General features: G+C 34.3%; 1 protein-coding gene across 1 annotated transcript; it reads right to left on the bottom strand.

The window, feature by feature from the left end:
- Positions 1-391: 391 nt before the first annotated feature.
- LOC133197318 (uncharacterized) lies at positions 392-19,267 on the bottom strand. Its single transcript, XM_061333292.1, has 14 exons — positions 19,121-19,267; positions 11,507-11,620; positions 11,238-11,315; positions 11,033-11,137; positions 9,236-9,740; positions 8,918-9,120; positions 8,107-8,546; positions 7,556-7,713; positions 7,244-7,458; positions 6,802-7,028; positions 6,459-6,617; positions 6,230-6,359; positions 4,682-4,781; positions 392-4,318 (listed from the first exon to the last, which is right to left on the bottom strand). The coding sequence occupies exons 1-14, from the start codon at positions 19,265-19,267 to the stop codon at positions 726-728; spliced, it is 6,174 nt and encodes a 2,057-aa protein (XP_061189276.1). The 3' UTR covers positions 392-725.
- Positions 19,268-20,353: the final 1,086 nt, after the last annotated feature.

Here is a 20,353-nt window from a genome sequence, read left to right on the forward strand (position 1 = left end):
TCTGTAGTTCTTTTGTAAAAAGTAGGGTAATGGTATTAACATTTAGAAGTTACTGCTTTCAAATTACATAATGTAGGTATAATATGAAATCTAGTAGTAATTAAGTATCAACTTTTAAAAACCCAACTTTAGAAAATTTGGCGTTTATTTGAATAGCGTTTGTTTTGCTGATATCGTTTGTTTGGCACACAAGTAGACTACATTACGATTCATAATCCTGTATATCGGTTTATGATCTGTTGAAGTGTTGCCATGGTTACCAAAAATAGAAATTTCTGTGAAATTCTGTCAACTGAAGTTCAAAAACTAAAAGAGATGTCTAGAAATATTTATTTTTCAAAGAAAATATAACATATCAATCAATAAATACACAATAAAATAGTGTATACGAAAGAGCTTATCATGAACAGTAAGAACTAAGCAATGTAAAAATTATACATGTACAAGTATGTGGGAAAAAATCTCATAAATAGAATGGACAGTATCACGAGATTTCAGTCAGCACCGTATATTGTAAAGAAATAAATACACATTGTTATTAATACGCTTGTATTGGACGGCATTTGTCGATTGAGCTTTTCAAATGTTTAAGCTTGATAACAGAACAAATAAAATAAGTACATGACACATAAGGGCATGAAGTCTAGTTAAGAATTCATGTTTCTACATGTACCTATTGTCAATCAAACCTGCAGAAAACGTTCAAATTTACACCGTACGCATATCTACGTCTCCTCTTCCTCCTCCTCTTCATCTTCTGACGATTCAACGGGTTTTTCTCCAAACATATCCTGCCCCTCATCCTCAATACTAGGCAAACCGCTGGACATCAGTTTCAGAATGACGATTTCTGGGATGTCATGTAAACCAAACGTAATCACACGCCCACCCATGGAAACATGGCAGCAAGTAATTTTTGTGTCTGGGGAAAACACTGCCAGTACCACCCCGCGTTCAATATCCCAAACAGATATGTCTCCGGCAAACACAACAGCACGCCTGTCATTGTCAACAATGAAAATTTTGCTCAATTCATTAAATTCCAATCCTTGTATGCCTTGGATTTTTCGTAGTGATGGTGATTTGTTCGGTTCCCAGATGTGTATTTCCTTATTGCCCTTTCCAATAATTACTTTGCTTGCATCTTCACTCACACCAAGTGCCATCACATTGCTTTCATTCTTTAGCCGCTTCTTCACAACACCTTCAAAACAATCCCACAAAGTCACATAACTTGTTCTTTGTTCTTCGTCGTAGTTAGCTTGGACAAGATAGTTTCCTGTGTAAGTAAGAGAGGCTACTAAAAGAGACAGCATTGACGTGTCGCTCTCAAGTGTAGCCAGATGCGTGTGGTTCTCAATATCAAACACACACATGAAGTGGGCAAAGAAAGATGCAACGGCGATTTTTTGGTCTCCGCTAAGAAGATACTTATCAATGCCACTACTGCTGATCTCTTTCTTTAATTCTTCTACTCTTTGTCGTTCAATGTCTACCGCTGCATCCCTTCGGCGCTGCTTTGCGGACTGAGATTCAACTCGGCGTTCCCAAGGTGTCATTTTGGCAGTATGGCAGCGCTCCTTTGCAAGTGACATAACGTCAGTTTCAGCAATCTTTTTCTCCAGGTCCTTCAACGTTGGACGGATACGATATTCAACCTGTCCCGTTTTCAGATTCCAAATTACAAAATGCGATCTATTTTCTGAAAGCCCAAGCAGCATTTCATCTTTCAGCATGACATACTCATGTGAAGGACATGGGGTAATAAAGCACTTTTTAATTTTCTTCACAAATTTTTTCTGCAAAAGATCGTATATCAACACAGTTTGAAACACTGGGCGAGCGTTGTCCTTTGCATTGGCAATGCCTTTATCCGTCAAAACAACTACCTTTGTATCTCTTACTACCACAATGTCCGAGGAATCAGACAAACTTCTTTCGATTCGAACAGCTGTTTTCAATTGTTTTGCCCTGGCTATATTCCATACACTGACGGGACCATTGTTAAATTGTCGGGCAACCACATATCGTGGGTTCTCTGTCATCTGCAGAATCTGGTAGACGCCTGATTGTTTTTTCAGTCTAGGCATCGACTGATTTATTTTGCTTGTCAAATTCCATATGTTTAGCGTTTTGTCATTTCTGCCAGCAGTCAAACAGTACTTGAAGTCTGCACAACCGCCTACTACTGAAGCACCAGCATGCCGTGCCAAATGTTTGTGATCCTCGGTTTCAATATTCCACACTGCTATGTCTGATGTGTTTGTCTCCTCACTTGCACATATAGCAATGGCATGAGAACCAATATAATTTAAAAAGAGATCTTTTATTTTGTCATGTATGCATCCACGAACACTACGTAAATATCTTCCCTTCTTCAAATCAAAAAGTTCCAGTTGATATATTTCATGAAGATGCATATAATGCTGTCTACAGGCTACAATGAAGTAATCCCTCGATGTAGCTAAACTTGTCACTGCTGAAGATTGGTCATTACACTTCAAGCAGAGAACTTGTTTTCCATTGCGAACATTGTTTACAAGAGCACAATTTGCTCCCCTAGAAGCATGCAGGATTCTTTCGTCAAATGAAAACGGTGCTATCAGCGCCGAATTGTCTTTGTACACTCTGTGATTTTCGGTGCGAGCTTCGCTGATCATTGGGTGGCCGGCTTTGTTCAGATTCCAAGTCCTCAACATATTGTTTCCATCAAATAAAGCACAAAGATACTTCCCTTCCCCAGCCATTCCTATTACTGGAGGATCAGGATATTTGTCAATACGTAATACACACTCAGAGTAGCGGAGGTTCCATACCTGGACAACATTGTCTTCTACAGTTATTACAAAGGCGGAATTATATCCAATACGGATCCTGGTGATATTTGTACCCACGTCATTGATAGTTTTCATCACTTTCCCAGTTCTCAGATCCCACATTTTCATTGTGTTGTCTTTTGAAGCTGTGAAGGCTTTACCACCATCTGTGGAAACTTCAACAGCTGTGATGGGGTCTGTATGACCAGAGAGCAGGTCGAATAGAATTCCACCAGGCTCCGTCAAACATCGGATAGATGGAATAAGCGCTGGAAGAGAGGGCTCGTGTGCTTGCTTTAAAAGAGTGTGAATAAAGGGATAACGTGGAGGATCGCCTGGAGCTCTTGGGATATCATTAGCAATGATCGTAGCAAGTCGGCCAACAATCTGTGATGCTAGCTGTCGTGGGTCTTTTGAAAGAGCCTTAGCAGAAAGTTGAATAACGTCAGACATCATCTTCAACTCTGAATCTGTAGGATCCACTGAGAGACCAGTTTGGTATTCTTCGACTAGTGATCGTAGCGAGGTACCACATAGCTTTGAATGAATCCATTCAAAATTGCAGAGGGCCTCTGATTTGTAAAAGGATGTTTGCTGTGAACTAAGCAAATGATATGGCAATTCATTCACCTTACGAATGTTAAAAATTCTTTCTGATCCATCTTGATTGCTCTCACAAGGTTCATAGTATAGGCGCTGTTCCGAGACATAACGGAGAACCCCTTTCTCATTACCTGTATAAGGTTTTGGTTTTGTAGCCCAAATTCCCTGAAAATATTCAGCCATAATTTTATGATAAGACGGCGCCTTATCACGATTGTGGAGATATCGATCTTCTGCCGCCTGAAAAAATTGAGAATGAGCCCATACGTAGGTGATCACCCCATGGGTAAGTGTGGGGGTTAAAAGATCAGACAAATCCTCGAGTAACCTTATCCACAGAACACTTGGGAAACGCCGCTTAGCTGGTCTAATATTAACCATGACATCATCCATTACTGCCTCGTCTAACGAGAGAATATCTTCCATTTCAGTGGATGCAATTCCCTCACGTGAAGCTGTAATATATCCTAAAGCGCGCCTTACCAATGGCTCTCCGTGTTTTGACTCAAGTTTTCCAAACTTAAAGGCAGCCAGCTTTGTAATATTTTCAGACAGTTTACAGTTTTCGATTTCTGTAAAAGAATGCCATGATTTGGTTTCCATGAATGCTAGTTTGAGATAAAGAGGATAGGCACATTTCTTGAATGCACTGATCACTATGGCATATTGAGAAGACGTTAAAGAATGATTGTCAAGTTGCAGCCAATATGTGAGTATTGATTCTGCGTCTTCTGTTGGCATATTCGGGATTGCCACTGTGATGTCTTTGTTGGATCCATACACCTTCAAAAGGCCTGGGTAACTTTCAAACTTTTCCTCTGGATTCGTTGTAATGATCAGTTTAACGTTCTCTGGGAGCTCTTTTGGAAGCCATGACATTTTGTTTCCTTCGTGTTCCGCTGAAAAAAGTGGATTGCGTTCAATTTAGTTTGACATGTGATTCAGTTCAAATATACTCTTAAAATCATGATATACTAAAACTAAGTTACGTAGTACCGTTTATTACATTTTCAACAGTGAAATACAGTATTTTATTTATTGAATAAAAGTGATATTTTGTTACGGTGCGAAAGAATATCAAAGTAATATTTTGTCACAGTGTGAAAGAACATCAGAAGTGCGGCAAAACTCTTGATTTTTCTTCCGTTCAAAAAGAGTGCTTCGCACTCGTGAAATTGTCAAAAAAAACCTGTCCAACTCATGAGATAAATAGTAAAAAAACCATTGAATATCATTTTAATATATTATCTTTACTGTCATACCTGTTAATTGGTCTACGGCATCTAAAATAATTATCAGAGGATCCGATTCCGAAGCTTGACCAATTCGTTGAGAAAAGTCATTCATAAGTCCTTTGTATTCCTAGAATTATCGAAAAAGTCAATTAATAACCTGCTTTATTAAAGAGTTTGCATTATTTTATCAGTATCATTGTACCATTTTTTGATGGTGTACTACACAAAATATATAAATAAGTAAAATTTATCTCCATTATTTCGTTCGTTTTCATGTGTGGACGAATTGTACAGGTTTCATCTATTAATCAATGAATTAGTTAATAAAACGCATTTTAAAAATCACATTAAATCTTAACACGATTTGTAAAAGGAATGTGTCCGCCATATTCGATTGGATTCTCGCTATATCTAAGGGCCCCTATATAAAGCCGCTGACTTGGTCACTGTTCAGTGTAATCAATCGTCACCGGTGTAGAAGGACGTATGCTATACAGCACTCGGTAGCAACAAAATATAACTCTGTACCTATTCTAATGCAGGAGAGAAAGATACTAAAAAAAACTTACAACAGTTGCACAGGTCAGTGCAGTATACAAACAAACACTTGTAAATACACGTAACCGCAATAAAATGTAAACAGAGGTAATGCAAGATAACCAGCACGAACACGGTCGCCATTCCCACGCCGATACCCGTGACAATAATATTGAAAATGGCATATGCCTATTTACGAGTCGTGTTCAGCTTTAACATTGAAAGCAAAGTAACGTATTCATCATGCTTCATAAAGAAGGTTGATTATTTTTAAGCAGAGACCTTAATTAGAGAAGGACAACCAGACCACAAGTAATGATCAATGTCATAGCGAACACATCGAGATCTACAATTGAACAGCTGTTGAAAGCATGTACGTATGTATCTACAGTATTGTTTAAAAAAAGAAAAATATAATGGATTTGCGTAATATACAGCATGCTTACTGATTTATGTACTTTTCTTGAGTTTTCAAAAAATATATTTTAGAATTTAACCCTATTCTGAATCCTAGTATTTCAAAAGTTAACAAGTGTGTTTTTTTTTTTTTGTCTCGGGGATTACATATAGGAAAGATAACTCTTGCAAGTAGATTTATAATACCAATTTTTTTTTCATTTCGTTAAAAAAATGTTCATTCAATTTGTCATTTTTTATTCATTAGCATACATTACTTGTCTATATATATAACTGATTTTCCAAATTATTTATGTGCTTATTAAGAAGAAATTAAAACACAATAGTGCTTTTGAGCAGAAAAATATTTTTTCTAATAATATTAATATTGAATATTATTAAGGGTTGCCATTTTCTTCACATGTCTGAAGATATCCATCACTAGACCCTGACTTTATCAATGATTCATTAGAAGCTTGAAATAAAACAATTAACCAAAATCAGAAAAAAAAATGAAAAAAATCACAAAAATACCTCCGAAATCATCATTTTTTTTGATATTTGAAATCTACATAATAAGTGGCACTGTAATGAAATATGAAATAAATTGTGGTTGTAATGAGCCTTCTAAGGTATACTTACCATCGGAACTTCTTCCGTTTTTCCTCCAAATGCAAAGCAAAGCTGCAAACACAGACTTCGTAAGAGAGTGCGGACGTTTCTAGAGGCTGTGGTACGACCTATAGTCCTGATGATCACGTGAGGTTTAAATCTGTAAGAAAGTTAGTAGGATTTATAATATAGCATCAAGAAGAATTTTGGGTTGCTGTTTCCAACAGCTTAATTTATACAAACTAATATATTAACTTACCTTTTACTCCATTTCTGAATTTCCAGGGCAACTTTACACACAAGAGCTGTTTTCCCACACCCAGCCTTGCCGTGTAAAATAAGTGGCAGTCGAAATTTAGAGCGGAAATAGGATTTCACTGTCTGTAAAAGGTCCCGCCTACCTTGGAAATGTTGTCCTCTGTAATAAAAAGAAGTTCTACCTTAAGGCACATAAAATGTTAATTCAGACCTTACATGTCAGTTACTAGACAGTTGTTTATTATAAGCTAAAATACTAGTACTTCTCATAGAAGGCATGCGTCCATTCTACTCCGTTTTTTGTTGGCGTTTTGATAAAATTTAGCTGAATGAATGTTTCAAACCTTTCTTGACACAGCGAGACATGCTGGGAAATTTCTTGGAAGAGTTTAGATTTGGCATCCATCTGTTCCATGTTTTCGGTAATATGCCTGGAGAACTCTCTCTTGAGAACTTCCAGGACCTGTTTTGACATTCTATCAAGGTAGAGGTGATGGGAACGGTTAACTATTGGCTGGATACCTCCCTTCTCCCAGTCTACGTCATGATTTAAGATGTGGTTGTTATCCACCTAGATATAAATGAAAGATCAAATTTCTTGAGTAAAATACTAGTATGGTTTTATAACGAAGTATCAATGCACTTTAGTTATACACATACATAATTCAGTCAGTTTCTTGATACATGAAAATACTTTTTTAAACCATGCTGAACATAACAGAAGATTCTTGTTCTGAAATGAAATAAAAGCCCTGATTTTAAAGACACAATAATACCAAAATCTACCTTCTCTGTTATAATTTCTGTTTTTAGTTTTCTCATGAAGGATGTCTGTGGTTCTAACAAGGTCTTTTCTTGTGTAGGATGTAAATCTGCGTATTCCGCTATTGCTGAGTCTCCTAAATTACTGCGTAGATCTGTGATATTTCTATTGATGACAACAATGTCTTCTGTGACGTCATCATTATTGATAAGGCACTGTTCAAGTTCCTGTTCAAGAACTATATATACAAGAAAAGTATAATGTTAAAAGACCAAAGATTTATATCTTTATACAGTAAGGTGTAGTTAACCAACTGTAATAAATAGTTAACTTACGAGATGAGAAATAATTTTTCCTGGAATGTTCGTCTCTGATGGCTACATTTGCAAATTCGTCCAGGAGTTTACGAAGTTTTTGAGCAGTTTCATTCCAGATTAAACGTCCTGTCTCTCGAGTTCGTGCGTCACCTCGATTATATTCCTTGATAACTGAGCTGCAGAGAAATACATGTATCAATACAATGCTTATACATTTGATTTGCTTTTCCTTTTATTCTATCCAATGTTCCTTCTGAAACACTGGCGACTGGTTTGCAAACTTATGTACATATTTGAAACACAGTGGTAGCGATCATATCAATAATATGACGAATATCAAATACTAGTATATACTGTAAGGTACAGTTATGGAGAAAAATAAACCACTGACTTCAGAGTTCTCTTTTTATAACTCTTTAACAGAACGTCAGAGACTACCTAATCATTATTTCGAGTAAATTACTATGCATTTTTATTTTATTCAACTATAAGATACTACACACATGTATCTTATGAATATCATAGTCCATTACTTTTGCTGAATTCTAGTACTAGTGTCAATATATTACCTTATATTCCTTAGCCTATAAACCGGCGGTGAGCAGTTTTCGTCTAGTTTATACCACTGTGGGAGGAGATGGGGACTCGGCATACCCTCCTCCTTTGTCCTCAATGCTTTGATGATCTGTTGTTCTCTTTTAATCATGTCGGCATGGCTCCGAAACACATTTAAAGATTCCTTCCCACTCGGTTCCTCCAGCTTTATGTTAAAGTCCTGAATTTTGAGATGGTCCCTTCCAGCATTTTCCATAATTTTGCCCTCTGGGTGGCCCTGTTCTTTCTTCTTTTCGCGTTCCTCTGAAGCTTTCTCAATTTCTGCAATACGCTTCCTCATACGATCGACTTCTTGTTTCCGGTGCTGCAGAGAATGTTCAAATATAGCCTGAAACTCATCAACTGGCATCACGGATGGTAGAATATATGGGCCGTATTTATCTCCTAGAAGTACCTGTATAAGTGAAGGAATATTTTAAGACCAGTCATTTAGAACAGTTTTAGACATGAATGTGGAAAAATTGCAAGAGTGCAGTTTGTTTATCACATTGGAATTTTCACATGTATTCTAGTTTTACAAAATATACATTCAAATTAATTCCTGCATATTTAATTAGGGTGAGACACAACCGTTGATAGTTCACATTTAAAATATTTCTGAACAAATTGTTTTAGACCTACAACATTTTACTTTTTGAAATCAATAATCAAGTCTGAAATTTTGATCGAAGTATGTTGACTCTTGTTCCTAATGCACTTATACAATAAATAAACTAATCTACCCAAGAATAAACAACTAAACAAACTAAAACAAATTAAACGTACCAAAACAATACCCCCACAAGTGGCTGCTTGGCATTTCTGGAGGTATTTATGGCACAATGCTGGTAAACCATGGTCATCTGTACTGTAGTCCTTGAGTCCCCAGTGAAGATCGTAAATCTGCAGTTCAAATCCGTACTGGCGACAGTATGTATGTAATTCCGGGTATACTTTTTCTATTAAGCAGCTTCTCTCTACAACTGTGTCTGATATAAGAAATTGATAATTCTGAATTTCTTATTTAATTTTGAATATTTTACTAATTTGTATTGTAAGTTCGAGATTCTATAGTGTTATGCATGTCAGACAGTAGCTACTTACCCGTAAATCCGGAGGAGACGTAAAGAGAAACGGATTTACTTTCAGCAATACAGGGTGGATGGACGCCTCCTTTTAGGATTTCTGTCACGGTGTCTGAGTTCTCTCTGATTTTGTGTCTTGTGATTGGCCTGAAAACAACAGGCGTCTGTACAGGGGAAACCTCCAACTCCCGGAAGTTTTCCAATACTTCCGGTTCTTCCTTATTTCCGTTCAGTTTTGTTAATTCTGCTATCTCCTCGTCACTTTCGTCACTTTCCGTTACATGTCCATTTGTCCTTTCCTCGACTCCTTTATTACTGAGTGGCTCTCCCTGGTCTTTAATATCGGGTAATACTGATTTAGACGGTAACCCTACATCGGTTTTGACATCTTCATGAGATTCCGTGTGTCCATTACTCTCTTGACTGCGTGGAGAATTTTTCGATTTTCTTCTTGAATTGCTGTATGGTATCTTTTCTCCTAAGTCTGAGTATTTTGTAAAAATATTTTTGTCTTCTTTCTCACTCTGCAATATGATAAAATGTATTTTCAGTACTATGGTACAAATTCAAAATGCAAACACGTAGACCAGCAGACTTACAAGACCTCTTACAACCTGAAAAAATTCAGTTGAAAGCAGACACCCGGACATGTAGTTTTCATTACGAGTCAAGAACAAGATATTGAAAAGGCATATGCATGGTTAACAAAGAAGATGGGCGTGTTTGGCGTGTGATCTGCAGGAATAAGGCGTACGAAACATTTATAGTTTAAATGTCTACGATTTGGTCGGCTAAGCACAGCTGGACATACTTTGCAAAGTTAAGCACATGGGGAAATGTTACATTTAGTTTGAAATACTTTGTCAAATTTAATATGTCATTCCGCTTATCTTATTAATTACTACAGTGAAACTTGGTAACACTTCACATAAATAATAAACATAAACACCTATAAGGTATATTTAAATGCAATTACAAGTACATGTACATGTATATATTAAAGTATCAGTACTTTGGAGGAATTGCTTTCGTTTTCGGTGCAACAGAACCAGTATTTAACTATTTGAAAACAAATCAGTACATAAAATTAAACTGACAAAAAATTGGTTGTTTGTATTAAAAAAAAATAATAACGCTCAATGCGAGGATCGAACCAAAACTATTTCTTTTTCATTGCGCTGGACGAGTAACGCATACTACTGAGCTATCACTCTACAGACTCTTTACGGTTTTTAAAGCGACAATGAAGCACCGCATTTACACATTGGAATTTTTGGGGAAAAAGTTCATTTTTTATCGTCTCTGGGTCTTCTCTCCATTTTTTATAAATGTTTGTTAGTTTCTTTGAATTAAAATGCACACAAATAACGTTTCAAAATCATGGAGAGATGACCCAGAGGTAGCACATTTTAAGAAAAACGCGTTTGAAAATGTAACATTTTAGACCAAATGACTCATGGAGCCAATTTTCAACTTCTTTTTTTTAGCAAATCAAAATACAATATCTGGAAAATATTTCCCTTTCCCATTTCCACAGGAACCCGATACATCAAAAGAATGCTAAAATTTCATGTGACAGATCGATGAAATTTTCACTTTTCAAGTGCGCCCAGATTCCTGCCGAATGCCAATCAAAAGCGCCCTCGTTCTTTAATTCATTTGTTATTTTTTACTCTAATATATATTTATACTTTATTTGCCTACCTGTCTTTGATAAATGCTGACATAAGTACTTACTATTGTCTTTGATAAGTATAGAGTACTTTATTAGATTGAGTATACTTATTCCTGGTCACTGTTATTTATTAATACTCACTATTTTTCTGCCTGTCTTTGTGTCCGTTCCTTCTTTTTGTGTTTCCTCGTCCGATTCTGACTCCATGCTGTGATACTTATCATCCAGACGTTTGTTCAACTTCCTCTGAATTATAAAGCAAAAATAAAGATAAAAATCTAATCTAATTAACTTGTTTAAAGTACAAATAATCACTCATGAAAATAGAAATGATTTATCTTCTTACCCTCAAGTGAGTAACAACTTTGCGATCCGTTTCAAAGCTGACTTTCTTGTATTTTCTTTGCCAATGACTCTCCCCAGCCTATCAATAGGACAGTTTTATGAAAATTAGTTTGAAGTCATAGTGCGTTTGTTTTCTTTTTGCCCACTATAAATTTTTTTCGTGGATGTGAAAATTACAGGAAACATTTTTAATAAGCCAGGTACATGTACATATACATCGAGGACAAAATGAAGTAGATTTTTAAACATAATTTGTATGTTTGTTTGTACCTCCTCTGGTTTCTGGAGGGACACAAATCCCCGGGGGGTACGGTGGAATGTAGGCTCCCGCTCTGCAGGAAGAGGGGGGAGGGCATTAGAGCGTTTTCTTCCATCATCAGCGGCCTGAAAATAGAAATAACTTTTCAAAATACAAGAAAATTCCAAATTTATTCCTGTCAAAAGTTTAAAATTAAGCCTGTTGGTGCATTACGTTGCATTAAAACATTGTCATTTTTCTCGTAATAAATACTTGTATAGGTTCTAAAAATATTTTAATTACCTTATATATAAAGAAATGCCGAACAGTAAAGTAAATTTTTGTAGTGAAAGAAGAGGGGTCTATTCAGGGTAGCTCTACATTAGTATTCAAGACCATATCAGGCCCAACCCTGGGACCATGGGACAGAGTAACATTCAATCTCCATTCGCATGCTTACATTGAAAACTAATTACAAATTTGACAGAAGATCGTCTGGAGCATTGAAAACTAGTCTCTTCCTTTGAAAAATAATTTCATGACTCGGATCATTTTCTTTAATGTCTCGAAAAACGCAATATAACGGAGTATAGATAATTCATCGTGATGCTGGAATTTTATTCCCTGTTTATCAATACTTCTGTGTACAAATACATCAGTATGTATTGGATAAGCAAATATCCATAACAGTTAAAGCAATTAGAAATATCGCACAGAACTGTATATTGATGTAAAAGGAATTTTTCATCTTTTGTATTCTCAAAACAAAAACTGACCATCATAGATCCTCGGGGGAGTATACATAGATTTTTTTGTGTACATTGGGTGTTTGTACAAAGTATTGAAAATGAGTTCCAAATTAACTAACTGGATTTTAATTCGCACCCATTGATTTTGGTGCCAAAAATATGCAATGGTTGAAAAAGAAATATAATCAAAAGTTATGAAAGATGAAATTAACATATAGGAATTTTCTGTAGAAAAGTTTCTAAAACTTTTTTGTACCTATATTGAGCACTGAATTTTGCTTAAGTGGTTTTTTATTCTTCCATAACAAAAAAAGTGTGTATATTATTTTATACCACCACCCTGAGGTCTACGAAATGAAAGGAAAACAGAATGGTTTTGTACTTTAAGCATTCAACTTGGTTTAGTATTTACATACATACACAATACGCTGTAAAAGTCCTTTAATAAATTTTTAGATGAGGTCACTCTTGAAAAGAAGCAAACAATTTTGACATAAATCAGCTAGAAAACTCAAATTTCACACATGATCTACAGTTTTACAGTTGTCACCGGTGGACGAGCACTTGACCCACTACAATAAAATTTTCCCTTTTTGCGGGAAAACGTTTTGAAATCAACTTTAGGATTTGTATATTTTGTCTTTTATCTATCGCTTGAACACGAGAAGGATTTATCAAGATCAAAACAAATAGCTCTGTCACATATCCACGGTTTTGTCGTCATTACTACAGACACTTAACGATAAATTTCAACAGGTACTTAAATACAACAAAAATATTGGATGAAGTACTAAAACCAGAAACAACCTCTTTCTGTATAGATCAGCTTGAAGTAGGTTCATTATATTTCGTTTTAAAAGTATATTCTAAATGTCATGGAATTAATATAAAGGTTCAGAGGGAAATCTCTTACAGATCTACCTATTCCGTCCAGATTTAATTCGTCTATAAGTATTACAATAAGTGATTCTCGGACAAAATCTAGAAATTCTAAACTCTTATTTAGAAAGGCCTCGTCTATTATTGAATGGACACATTAAAATTTCAGGATGTGATATATAATATATATTAAGTGACATCTATTTTGTCAGTTCCAGAATATTAAACAAATAAATATCTCAGGATTTACATCTATGTAAGCATTCAGTCTTATTTTAGCTTTTTTTTCGAAGAATGAAATATTTCAACTATATTAAAATTCAAACACAAATAATTATGTGATTTCAGACAGGATCAGTAAAACCTTTGTATACAAATGTTATAATATAAATCCTGCACAAATACAACGGAGATAATTCCCTGGACCTAGCGGATATATAATTATATACACAGTGTTTCTTGACTACATAGTCATATGTACAAAGCGTAAGGTATGGAATTTTTATGTAGACAGGTATAAAGTTGGGGTGTCATTTGAATCTTTTGAAATGTGTATTGATTTCTGTTTAGAAGCTAATTCCTAGATAGAAATTGATCTACTCAAGTAAATTATAAACCAAACATAGGCCACCGCTGGAATTTTGGTAAAAATGTCTTATCATAAAACGACAGTCTTGCACTTTAAAATGAAGTAGACTGTTTATATATATTGATTGTAAAACAATGATTAAAGAAGGGCGTCAAATGTGGCTATGTTATTTATTTTCTGCCTTAAAGCTGGCTGCATCTTAAATGTTCTATAAGTAAAATTTATCGTAACAAAGTCAGATCGAACTGCTTCAGCAAGACATCAATTTGAAAATTATCATAGGGAATATATATAAATTAATGCAAGAGATTTGTTAATCCCCTACTTTATCAAATAGAAGGCTTGAATTGAAAGTCATTAAAGAATAGCTACAGCAATCTAAATCTAATATATACTGTTTCTTGATTGCTTATTAGTCTTTTCAGTCCGCTTAAATAAATTATTCATGCTCGAACATGGCTTTGGAATTTTGCGTGATGACATTACAACACAAGATTCACGCTGATTCATTACGCCAAGTGTGAAATTATTACTTTGAGTTGGTCTATAATACTAGTCAATTGTGACAACTAGTTTTTTGTGCTAATGCAGTGTATTTTTTAAAAAAGTACACATTTTAATATCAGATTTTGCTATTGAAAATAGTTTGTACTTTTGCAATTTAGAATCACCTGATATATGGGTTCATAAGCATACAAGGTTAATATATTTTTTTTTCCAAGAGTTGCTAACAATAAATTTCCGTTTAAGATATAAACGTTTTTGAATTACGAAAAAGTCAATAATATCAATTACATATAATTACACATTTACCTCCACTAAGAAGAATAGTTTCTTATTTAACTGGCGGGGCTGTAACCAACACCAGCCAATTTGATCGTATTGGCAATCAAATTTTAAATTTACTTTACAGTTTATAGAAAGTTCTACATTAACTTAAATGGCTCGCTGGCTATTTAACAGTTTACTGTGGGAGTGAATTTTGATGTTAATCCTTTTTTTGTCTGTTAGATGCCCACATTGCCTTTACAAGAATATGTGAGATTTCAAGGTTGATTTACGTTACATGACGAGGTATCAATCTAATAATATCAAAAAATGGATCAAAATAAGAAAACAATACCTTATCACAGTAATGACTTGTAAAATATATCAACAAAATGATCTCGAATTTTTAAGAAACAACAGGATCCCTAAAAATTTTGGTTATTATTTATAAAAGAAAGTAATTACTAGTCATATACATTTACTCTACATAACAGTTTCTCTTTTTATCTCCATTCAATGACTTAACTGAAATACACTAGCTGCCACCTCACCACAGGGAACACAATATTTTAGACATACACATGTATATGAAAGACCTTTTCAACTGCTGTCAAACACCTCTACTATAATAGGTAATTCTTACTTCAGGGAATAAAGACATGGACGTTTAAAATTAATCACACTGAATTTTGAAAGATTAGAAACAAAATGTCAAAAACTCACAGAGAGAGAGAGAGAGAGAGAGAGAGAGAGAGAGAGAGAGTGAGTCTTGTTTTAAATTGTTTCGTTAATTCTCCCGTGTGCTAATTAAGACTATTTTTCTCAGACAAAGTGTATGTAGAAATTTAGCAAACTTAATAAAGAATCTACATTACCTTAATTAAGGAGGATATTCTGGAATTTACATGTTCCAACTTAATCCCTGAAATACTTTTCAGACGCACTGCCTTTTTGTTTTTGACCATTGAAAATGGATGAAAACGGCGATTTTCTTTAATTCCAAACACAGCAGTCGGCATGGCCGATATATTTATATCATTATTAATTAGAAACTCTTCTATCTGTCGACATCCAAAAATTCTATCTTAAATTTATGAAAATTAAGAAAGATTATATAGATAAACTCTCCGTGGCATTTAAATCCAATATCTCTCACGCTTCTGACTTGATTCGATGAATGCTAGGTAATTTCACAATATGGTCTATAAGTTTTGGATACGTTTTAAAGGGACATCCAGCGAAAACAGAAAACAGACAAGGATTTCCAGAAGCTCATTGGAGACCTTGGGTGTTATTGTACAAATAAGTCTGCAATCAGCGGGGTTTAAAGTGTTAATAATAAGGCTTCACCCCGGAGACGTTAATGAAAAAATACTTTCACAAAAAAGAAATTTTTTTGGAATTAAATCATCATCACAATAGGCAGCAAATGTTTTGATAAAAGCTTTTGTGGCTATTTTCTTTCTAACACTGTTGGGACCGGCTGATTACCCTTCTGTAGTATTTGCACTTTCCAATTTGGTCGTTAAACACCTACATATATATCCGACACGTTTCACCGATTTCTCCCTCTTTCGGAATTCAGTTTTAATTACAGTGTACGTACCTGTTTTAAATCTTGGTTGCTAAGAACCCTGTGTCTAATTATGCTGCTTTATTACAAACCAGAAATAATTCTATTCAGCTAAAACATGCTTTCACGACTTGACGAAATTCAACAACTCCTATATATCGATACATCAATGTGTTTTAAAAACTAATTACATTGTAAATAAAAAAACGTTTGATGCAATGGTAGATATTGATTACTTTTTGGATTTAATTGTGGTTAGTTGCATAAATATTTCAGAGGAAGCGAAGAAGAAGAAGAATTTTGAAGGTCTTTATAGGGTACTAAATTGAAACTCATAAATTACAATAGTCATAGTGTGCCTCTCTATAGTAATACGAGGGTTGTTCAGAAAGTTCGCGGACCATGTCAATCTTCGTTATACTATTTTCAAGAAATTAGAATTAGCACATTATTACATGTAAGAATATTAATTTTGTTGATGTGTGAAGTTTCATTCCATGTGATTTGATAAAAATCATGTGACTAAATTTTGAAATCAACATGCTTTGTAACCACGGAGTACACTTACAATATGGTAACGTAAAAAAAGTACAGTTCCTCAAAATTACTCTCCCTATACATTTCACACAGTATAGCCCAATACCTACTCATTAAAAACATTTCTCGATAGCTTGAAATTTATTTTGCTAATTGTTCCAGTAGCATAATTTCGTCTGTCAATGCTTTAATTTTTTTTCACCGCATAAGCAACTGTGAAACGCCTAGCTCTTTCCATGACCTTATTAACTTTTTGAAGTTTTTGAGCTGATTTTTACAGATAATCCATTTCTTCACAGATCACCCTTGTCTGATGCAGAACCTCTATCCTTCAAATACCGCCTGTGCCATTTAAACACCCTTGCAAGACTCGCATTTGTCACATATCCTGATTCCTTCATCAGTTTCAGAGTTTACTCCAGAGTTTTCCTGAGTACAACACAAAACTATCGTTAACTGCTGCGCCGTGATTTTTATTATCCCTCGCAATTAACGGATATAGTAACGCGCTATGTGTGTGTGTGTGTGTGTGTGTGTGTGTGGAGGAGAGTGAGTGGATGCGTAACAAAATTTAAGGAATAATTCATATCAGGATCGAGCGAGGGGATGCTTTGCGGTGCCTAATTTCGTTTGTCAATGCTTTGCGGCGCCCTTGTTCTTTTTTTTTTCCAAAGAGGACCACCTATCTTCTGAAATTGATTTCTTTTCAACGAAGCAAAACGTTAAGTCATAATTTGGGATATGAAACGATTCTTAATTTGAACGCCTAATCTTTTTTTTTTTCATTTTACATAGGATATAACTGCATACATTATTTAGTGCATTGTTTGTAAATTACTAAATTCTGACCTTTTCCGCAATCCGATATTCGCGGTTTTTGAATCTGAATAAGATTGAAATAAATCAGGATATTTTATTTTTAATTTTTAATACACGCCTTTTGAATTTATTGTTAAACTATTTATACCAAATTTGGATATAATATGAAGTTATGTTAAAAAGTTACGAGAGAAGTCCGCCAACTTTCTGAACAACCTTCGTAAAATGGTCGCGTCTAAATAGATTCTTTATAAAATAATATATCCACAAACATTTTTTAACAGCTACTATAGAGCTACTATATAGCTAATTTTTCGTACTTGCATTGGGGAAATTTTCCAGAAAAATTAAAAGACACGCATGCAAATAATCAAAAATTTTCAAATATGAAGCTACTTAACACATGCAAAACCATTGCATTGCAAGAAAAACATCAGACTTCAGATTTACACTGTAAAACAATATTTTATTCTTTCAAATAAGATTCATAAAGTAAAAAGAACAAAAGATATTTCAATATGTACATTCCAATAAATTTGGGAAAGAGCTTATAAACTTTCTCTTAAGGGGAAAAACACTAACAAGTTGAAATTCTTATCATGAACGTGCAACTAGAAGTTACGTTGATTTGCTTCAAGTCTGGTGTAGAGTCATATATTTAATTTATAAAAACGTAATGTAAAAAAGATACAATGCAGCAACAAAGATGAAAGATGCTTGTAAAATTTAAATGGGTTTTCGCAATTACTTAATTGATCCTATTGATCAATTATTTATCGTACTTTCGCGGCCAACATATTCAATTATTACGAGAAACATTAATATATGTACCTTGTATATTCTATGTACAAATTAAAAGTGCATTATTTCGTCATATTCCTTAAGTTTTCTAAGTTCTTTTTTTTTTTAAAATTATCTAATTTATAAATGATCAATCTTTAGTCATTATTTCGACATGAAAAAAAAGTAAAGCACATTTAATTTACTTCATCTAAAATTTAAAGTGCACATTTGAAAGTCGACGAAAAGATTGTGAGTGCTTATTGCTTTGTCAATATTTTTATTTCAAATATTATTATTATTATCAATGGCAAATGGATGGAGTTTTTTTTTTTCTCAAAAAAGTGTTTTAAATTTTATAGAAAATCTTCTTATGTGAAAATCTGACAGTTAAGCTGGGTAAAATATGATTTTTTTTTGGGGGGGGGGGGGGGGGAGTCTGTTGATTGTTGATTTTATTTTAATTGCGTGAATTCAAATCGCCAAAACGATGTTTTCTTCATATTTTACATTTCTGAAATTTATCTGACCATCACTCGATAATGTTCATTTCTATTCATATTATTGTGAAGAACAGAAAATCTACAATAATATTCTAGGTTTAGTTTAAACAAAGAATTAACGAATTAACATTATTAAAAGATCACGTGAAAATATCCACGTATAAATCAGTAGATTTTGCCCTAATGTATCGATGTTTTCGGGTTCTTGAGAATATTTTGTCTTTTTGGCTTTGTTTTACACATTCTAGTTATATCTACTATATCGAGTACAATGTCATAAACAGAATCAGCGAGGACTGTATCTATGATATCTACCTACCTTAATTAATGAGGACTGTATCTACCTACCTTAATCAATTAGGACTGTATCTATCTACCTATACCTTAATCAATGAGGACTGTGTCTATCTACCCACCTTAATCAATGAAGACTGTATCTATCTACCTACCTTAATCAATGCTTTTACTCTGCTATTTGTGTCCCTAAACATTCGATTGCGAGCATCTTTAAAATTCAATGTCTGCCTCGATTTAGATCCAGGAGATTCAGATGCCGAGCACTGTGCGACATCAGTTTTACTGTGATGGAGAGACATTCTCTCCTTGTATCGGCATGTTCTGCTTTTAAATCCGGTGTCGTATTTATATTTAAATCAAGACCTTAGAGAGCATCAGCTTTCTTAAAAATATTTATAACCATTGAGTTAAAACGTGTTAAATGAGTAGACGCATACATCTTCAGATATGAAGGAGACCCAAACTATTTAAACATTTTACATGTTCACTTTTCGTCTACCTTCATTACATTGTATGCTATTTAGCCACTCAATAGGTTCAATACCTCTTATTTATTCTAGTGGGCATTTATGTTTTTTTATTTCTCCAAACAGATCGTACAAAAGGCCAGTTATTTTTTTGATGCCGCTCTCGCTGCCTCGCTAATCTAAGCAATATAACATTGAGCAGGTTTTGAATTACTCTCATTTACTGCCACATATTTAAAAATCAGAAAACTTTTAAATACTTTATTGCTATGTGTCATTACTTCTGATGACTTTCAGTGGGTGCAGTGACTTTGATAAATGTTTCGAACTGTTCTGTTAGTTGGAAACTTTAATTACATCTCTTAAACCAGTTAAAGATTTTTTTCTTAAGTGTTTCAAAAAAGAGCTTTCAAAAAAGAGCTAGCAAATTTAATTTGCCCAAAGAACCCCATTTTAATGTGACTTGATGATCAAAGTACTACTTATTCTAACATTACGAGAGTTATTGTTTAAGAGCAGTTATAAAAAGTCGGCTTTATGTCTTTATGCCTTGTAACAACATTTAAGTCACGAAATAATCACGAGAATATCATGGATGGCAAACTACTGTCCTTTCTATAGTCATGTTGCAAACTATGTCAGAAAGGACACTACACATAGAATACGAAATTTCTCTCTCGTTTATTTCATTACATTTGTATGTGAAGTATGAAAGCCCTAGCACCAACCGTTCAAAAGTTATGGCCAAGGTTAAAGTTTTTCAAAGGTATGTCAAACTCCTAGTTCAAGATCAAAGGGTCAAAGTTGTTGGTATCCAAAGGAAGGTCTTGTCACAAGGATTACTCATGTGAAGTATAAAAGCCATCAAACCAACCATTCAAAAGCTATGGCCAAGGTTTAATTTTTCCAAAAGTAGGT

Source organism: Saccostrea echinata, unplaced genomic scaffold (assembly GCF_033153115.1).
Source record: "Saccostrea echinata isolate AGI-Se365-2 ecotype Australia unplaced genomic scaffold, CSIRO_AGI_Sech_v1 ptg000001l, whole genome shotgun sequence".
NCBI classification, from domain to species: Eukaryota; Metazoa; Mollusca; class Bivalvia; order Ostreida; family Ostreidae; genus Saccostrea; species Saccostrea echinata.